Here is a 7,555-nt window from a genome sequence, read left to right on the forward strand (position 1 = left end):
AGAGTGAGGGATTATTATTGAATTATATCCAAGAAACTTCAACAGCTTGATTCCCACAGCAACCTTCGCTATTCGTTTTCATATTATCACTGAATATAATCCAAGAGCAAATTGCATCATCACCTACCATGACCCTATGATAGGCTTGGATTAACCGATTATCACTTGAGTCATTCATATAAACTCGCTAATATGCTTTAACTAATGTAGTAGTCAAGATTTTTGGCGGGATCACGTGATGAAAGAGGGTCTCAAAAGAGATCCATCTGCATTCTTACAGGTTACAGGGTCACCTTACAGAGCATTAAGGTAGGGGTACAAATACTCAGTGCAACAATGAGGGAGGAGAATGTCATGACCTCGAGTTGGTCTGGTATGTTTGTGCAGTGTATGCAACTCATTAGGCAAGCACAGCTAACTAAAAAGAGAAAAATATAAAGTGAAACATGGTGAAATGAAAGGAAACATGGTTAAATTGAATGGTTAGTTGAGAGTAGTACGGTCACAGATCATTTTAGTTTTATATGGGCACCAATTGTACATTGGGGTGTTCATAGATTAGACTTTACGAATGTATTTCACAGTGCAGAGTCTATATTTATAGACTAACTTTTTCTAAAAGCAATTAGATTAAAAAAAGGGATTTTCCTACAAGAGGAAATGGCATTGAAGTCCTGATACAAACCAAACTATCAGTGTGTTCATAGTCCAAAAACCCTAGTTCTAAGAGCAAAAAAGCAGCTTTGTCAGGAAGCTTGAAATAAATTGTTTCAAGGAATGATTTATAATGAGAGCTTAAGAGAGAAAACAGTCTCACCAAAAACCTTCCTTGGAAAAACTTTCTGTGTATAGGCCATTGAATTTAGTTCAGTCAAGCAAACAGGAGCGGGAAAGGTCAAGAGTTCAGGGCGGCCAAGTCTTTGTTTCTTAGGTATTGTCCATGTCAACATATTCTGTCAACTATACAGACAAAAAAACACTGCGACTAAAATCAGAGCTACACATACATGCACTGCACTGCAATTTGATTTTGTTTTATAAAAATACATTCTACCTCATTTCCACGGTCCACATGTTGTGTTTTAACTTGTCTGTAGCTCGTGATTTGTAATTTACCTTAGAGTTGAACTTTGCTAATATGAAATCCAGAAATGGAATTACTTTACAAATTGTAAACAGTCCTGAACATTCCAGGAACACTTCCCAATCTAAGCATGTGCAAAAAATCAGTCGGTTTATGATCCTTATAGCTGTTCCAGCTGGCTGTAAACTCAAGGTAGTTCTGTAATAAACAAGCAGAGACACAGTCAAAATACCAGAGCAGATATGAGGACGAGCTGCCATTTAATGGAATGCACAGACCAGTTGCAGTTCATCGACTGTAACAGTACCCTGAAGGTGGGGAAAGACAGGTGAAAAATGATCAAAATGGATTTGTTAAAAAAACAACGCAGATAAGTCAAATATACCTTACTATGTTGCATCATTCTCTGTGAGCAAATATTGCCTTATCTTTATATTCAATTAGAGTTACATTTGGACAGAAACCTTGCATGCGAATTCTTATCTCTCCACTATGGCATGACTTATGGCTAGCCAATCCATCATAATCTAGCATGCTTTAAAAAATACGCTGGTCTGCTTTTACTGCAAAGTTTGAGGCAAAAAAACATAACTTTGTCTCTGCATGTTTATAACTCGAGCTGGGTACATCCGCGAGTTTCCGTTTGATAAGCCTCATTAATTTAGAGGTAGAAACATTACATAATTTCAAGTACTTTTCATGTAAGCAGCAATTAACAGGATCAGAAGGCATTTTACATATTTGTGTTGTTACATTCAGTCATATCCCTGCAACAATGTTTTTAATCAGCTTAATATTTAATCTGAATGACCTGTTTTCTCCGAGAAAACAGGAAAGGGACGTACATGTCTGTTAGACTGGAAATATAAGTACTTTAATTGTTACATATCTTCATATGTAACAATATGTTCATTTTCTCTCAACTGGGTTTCATCTTGGTCATTTAACACTGAAAATCAAGTCAGTTCTGGCTTGTCTTTGGCTCTCAAGGGACCCTGCTGTGCCTTAAGTGAGTAAAACTTTTACTGGAAAACCTGCATCACCTAAAGGCATCCTGTCCTGATGTTTGCAGTTAAGCACATGTCTACTTCTTGCTAAAAGTAAATGAGTTAATCCTTAAGTTTGCACTAGGTCTCAGCAAATTTCAGAATTTTAAGACTTGTTTTCCTTTCATTTCACGAGGTGAGATTCAAATTCCAAGTGAACCAGCCTTAGAAACAACTCTGATTTGCACTATATTTTACTACTTACCTGCATTCCTAATATAATTAGCCTTAGTACAATAATCACTCAACAAACTGTGGTTGTATGTATATGAGCAGCCACGAAAAAAAAAAACACGACTCACGATGCTTTTACGACAGTGTCAGCAGCGGTAACCATGACATCGGGCAGAGAATGCTTTCCGGCAGAAAATGGCGACTTACATGAGGGCGTGAAGTAATAAGCACTCGGCAATGACATTTAAGTCAATACTTATGTTATAGTATTAGACTCCGTTTCACGCTTGTTTTTGGATTTCATGTTTGTACCGTCTCGGGAGGAGACATTATAGAAAGGCGATGAGTGGATTTGTGATGCAAGAGAAGGTTGTTAAACTGTTAAGCAGGCAGAATGGAAAACCCGTATTGAAACCCATCAAACCTCTGGCGCTCAAAAATGAAGTCGCCAGCCGCAGGCTGAAGAAAGGAGGTTAGGATTTTTTCTGTTTAAAATTTATGTGATTTATCTGTACATAAACTGTTCGGTGCCTGTTAGATTCTTGGCCTCAACTACTGGCCTGCTTTAGATGAGAACTGTTACAACATTTACCTTAAGTGTTGTTTATTCATAACCTGCATATGTGGTATTTTTGTGCATATTTGTGAGTACAGTACAGTGTAAATGTTCTCTGTTTAGCCTTTAGAAGCAATTAATATAAAATTTTAATACTTATTTAAACTGAACATTTTATTGAACCTTTCGCAAAATACAAAAAGAAAATTTAGAAAATGTTTGTCATATTTGATACATCAGGCTTTTATGACCTATGTAGTATGAAATATAGTGGGACTAAATGTGACCCTGAACCACAAAACCAGTCATAAGTGTTTATACATTATCTGAAATAAATAAGCTAAATAAGCTTTCCATTGATGTATGGTTTGTTAGGATATGACAATATCTTTAATATCTCTAATATTTAGCTGAGATACAACTATTTGAAAATCTGGAATCTGAGGGTGCAAAAAAAAAAAAAAAAAAAAAAATCTAAATATTGAGAAAATCACCTTTAAAGTTGTCCAAATGAAGTTCTTGGCAATGCATATAACTAATAAAAAATAAAGTTTTGATATATTTATGGTAGGGAATTTACAAATGATCTTTTTGAAACATTATCTTTACTTAATATCCTAATGATTTTTGGTATAAAAAAATAATTTTGAGCCATACGATGTATTGTTGGCTACTGCTACAAATACACCCGTGGACTGGTTTTGTGGTCCAGGCTCATAAATAACATTTTTAAGGAGGAAAAATACCCCAGTTTTATTTAAAAGCCCAAACTGAGCAATTGCATATAATTTGATGGAGATGTTATTATTTATATGGCCAAAAGCAAAAAAAAAAAAAAGTGATTATGATCGAAGCTCAGTAGTTAGCTCAGTTAGTGAGGAAAAATATATAATGCTATGTAATGCAATGTGCAAATACATCTTTAGTCCAGTAAGTGTCCATTTTGAAATAGTAAACAATATAAAATTACATTTAGTTTATATAGGTTGTAAAAAAAATTTACAGCAAAATTATGTGTACCACCACCTGAAATTAGACAGTTGTACAATTAGTAAAAGGCCTTTTACTTGCTAAAATCAGGGCTTTGAAATTCATTTGTCAAAAATTACATAGAAGGATTTATATGATTGGTTAAACCTTGTGCTCGCTAGAAAACAATCTCTGATTACAGTTTCAATATCAACTGAAGTCATCTGTAGTTTTATTTTTTTTTTTTTTAAAGCATAAATATCAATTTAGCACGTATACATTCATTAAAAGTATTTGGTGTCACTCAATCTCCATTTTAGAAGTAACTAATTGGCTAAATCAAAATTACATGCATGCACTAAAATTATTTTTGCTTTTCTAAATGGGACAGGAAATACAAGTGATGTTTGCTTTTTAGGGCGACACTGAAGGCTTGCAATGCATTGTTTTGCTAAACCCTTACATGGTGATACACACTTATTTGTTACAGAGGCCACCTGTGTAACGGAAATGTCATTGCTGATGGCTTGCTGGAAACTGAGCGACTTCAACAACGCAGTCTGCTCTAAAGAAGTCTCGGCCTTCTACACATGTGTTGAAAAGGTAAACTACAGGCTTCAGGAAATCCTCTGTAAAACAGACTACTAATAGCTGACAGTAATTTACCTTCCTTAAATAACATGGTTTTGATGAATACATGGGAATGGGTAATTAGGATGAACAACCAAATACATTTTCCCTGCCATTTCCTAGTTATGGCGAACACACTTCCCACTTTGCAGTGCAGTTTCCTGCTAGACGTTTAGTCTTTTTTTATTTCCCTCATCTGTTGTTTGCGTGTTTATTGCATCCTCGCGCATCTAGCAAGATCATGTTTCTGGTTGGAATGACTTATCTTAAAGATTTGAATAGGAATAAAGTGCATGTAAATTTTTTTTATTGAACATTGTTTCCTAATTTTACTTTTTACAGGCGCAGAACAAGGCCAAAGGAAAGCAGGGAACCCAAGGTCGACTTTTGCCTAAAGAAGCCAACACCTTATTAAAGCGATTTCCGAACCTAAGCAGTGAAATCTAGAACCGGTAACACAGATTAGTCAAAGAATGGACACTTTTATTATCTGAGCTGTATGGATAGGAACTTTAATCTGAGTGTATGACTGGGCCGGGCAGTTGATGAGAACAGGGTGTGGAAAAGGTTTCTAAAAAAGTGCAATGAAGCTGTCACTAGGACTCAGACTCTGCCAAAAGGACATCAGTGGATGCTCACAAAGCAAATGAACTGCATTCGCAAGGTTTCGAAGGCAATTTTGGTGATTGCTACATTACTGCACTTTGTAGATCATCTCATCAAAACAGTACAACGAAAAAAACACTGGTCCCTTCACACACCACTTAAAGGGATAGTTTACCCAAAAATAAAAATCTGTCACCCTTTACTCATCTTCGTGTTTTTTTTTTGTGTTCAGCAGATGAAAGAAAGTCATACAGGGTGAGTAAATGATGATCGGCTTTTCATTTTTGGGTGAAGAGATCCATTTAATAATTTTGTAATTTGTGTTATTGATGTTTGACTATAACAATGTTACCTCTCAGTTAATCTGAATGTTATTGCATTGGTTTTTGGTATTACTTTTCTAAATCTTCCACGCATAACTGAGCAGTGACCTGTAAAACCCAGCAGTTTATTTATGTAACTTTTTTTTTTTCTTCCTGTTTCATTCTGTGTCCACAATATAATTAGTCTCAGCCATTTTCAATTATCAGAAAATGGAGATCAAGGGAGAAGTACTTAGTGCTGGATCACGTTACATGCCAGGACACAGTGTATTGAATTTGACCACAAGAGCTCTGCAATAAAGACAGAAATTACTCATTATTAAACATATTAACTTACAAACAGTTCACTTTCTGTTCAGACATAGTTTTTCATGTTTTGTTTGATTGATTTGAAATTTGCTAAACATTGTGACCATGAATTGGTTTAGTTCCCCTAATGCAGTTTTAACCATAGGCATCCTGTGATAACACAGCCCACCATTTCCTTAGGCTGATTATCTACAGTTGTCTGCAGTGTAATGTGTTTAGATCCCAAAGGAAATGCTGTCTGCTGTAAGTCTAAACTTTGCTCAATCACGACTTTGTAAATTTACACAGTTGTCAACAGCACAAACTTCAAAAATGAAGTAACAATGAACAGCCCAAAATACTTCAGGATAAGACTAAAAGAGCTACAGCTGTGCAGAAAGGTGCTACCATGTTAGTTCCTACTGGATTTAATTTAAAATACTTCATGGAGACTGCAGTGATGACCTTTGCCATTAACCTGTTATATTTACTAGGCATTTGATGTTATATACAGTGAGCCATTCCAGTCTCCAGCATATACCCCAGATTAACACCCCAGAACAGAGTGTGGATGAATGCCAAGCAATGCAGCCACACCTCTGGGTATCAGATAAGACAAAGCAACTATTGTTTGTTTTTATAGCTCCTTGATGTCTGATAAAACATGGTTGTTTTGATCAAATTTGCAAATCCTTACATTTTAAGTATGATGTACAGTGATATTTCTGAATGATGTAAAGAGCAAATCCACCTCTTGGGAAGGTTAGGAAACATGTTATTTATTTTTACGTATGTAGACCAACTGCAAACTGATCCTATAGATTAATGAATTTAAGCTTAGGAGAATTATGTTTATTATATGAATAACACCTGTAGTTAAGATCGGGCTGAAAGGAAGCTTTGATCTTCTATTATTTATATTATGAGTGATTCAAGTATTGTTAACTTCTATTGAAGCTGTATGAATGGTGGACAATGTGGAATGAGGTGCATTCAAGTGTCTGTGTACACAGGTGAACAATGCAAGACAAGGTGAGCTCAACGATAATACGATTTTCGTAAAAACCAAGACATTTATAAGATTGTCCAAGTGGTTAATAATATCCGCCTTATCAACACGTGCCCTTTGTCCTATGTTAGGGAGTTTTCAGGAGTTATGGAAAAGAACTGGAATTCCTTGCCTGTCTGTTTCATATTTGCTATGTGACCGCAAAGGTCTGTGTTTTCAGTTTTTAAGCTTTAGGCGCATTTTTTGACTGCGCTGTACAAAGTTATGTTGAGTTATTCAAAAATTCATTCAAAAAGCATTTCATGCAGGTAATAACTAGATTTATATATATATATATATATATATATATACAAATGATGGATGTTTCTGAATTATAATAGATCCTGTCTGATACACTCTAACTATTCTGGCAAATTGGTGGCCATATGCATCCATACAGTCTCACTTGTACATTTTTGTATGATCTGCTTACGCCCCACTGATGGTTAAGATTAGGGGTGGAACTTAATGCTTACTTTTTCTAAAAATTGTATGTTTCTGTACAAATTGGACTTGGATTTGGGGACTTGCTTCTATTCATCAATTAATAATTAGATTCTGGTTGCTACACTTAAAAATGGAGGCAGATGAACATTTTAAGCAGACTAACTGACTGGAGAAGTCCTGTATACGTCACCAGAGAAACGTCTGTTGTTTTCACCAGATAGTGGAGTTATGATATTTTGATAGCTCAAAATAAAAAAGAAACTTATGAAACTTGAATTGCAATGAACAGATAGCTCACAGTAAGATCTATAACATGCATTTTGAAGGGTAGACTTTCATTCTATGTCAACTTTAGTGCTATTCTAACATTTTTTATTTCATTTA

General features: G+C 35.3%; 1 protein-coding gene across 1 annotated transcript; it reads left to right on the forward strand.

The window, feature by feature from the left end:
• Positions 1-2,469: 2,469 nt before the first annotated feature.
• chchd1 (coiled-coil-helix-coiled-coil-helix domain containing 1) lies at positions 2,470-5,537 on the forward strand. The gene is made up of 3 exons (XM_051126881.1): positions 2,470-2,776; positions 4,320-4,432; positions 4,802-5,537. Exons 1-3 carry the CDS (start codon positions 2,647-2,649, stop codon positions 4,904-4,906), a joined length of 348 nt encoding a protein of 115 aa, XP_050982838.1. The 5' UTR covers positions 2,470-2,646; the 3' UTR covers positions 4,907-5,537.
• The last annotated feature ends 2,018 nt before the right edge of the window (positions 5,538-7,555 follow it).

The sequence above is a fragment of the Labeo rohita genome, chromosome 13 (assembly GCF_022985175.1).
Source record: "Labeo rohita strain BAU-BD-2019 chromosome 13, IGBB_LRoh.1.0, whole genome shotgun sequence".
Lineage (NCBI taxonomy): Eukaryota > Metazoa > Chordata > Actinopteri > Cypriniformes > Cyprinidae > Labeo > Labeo rohita.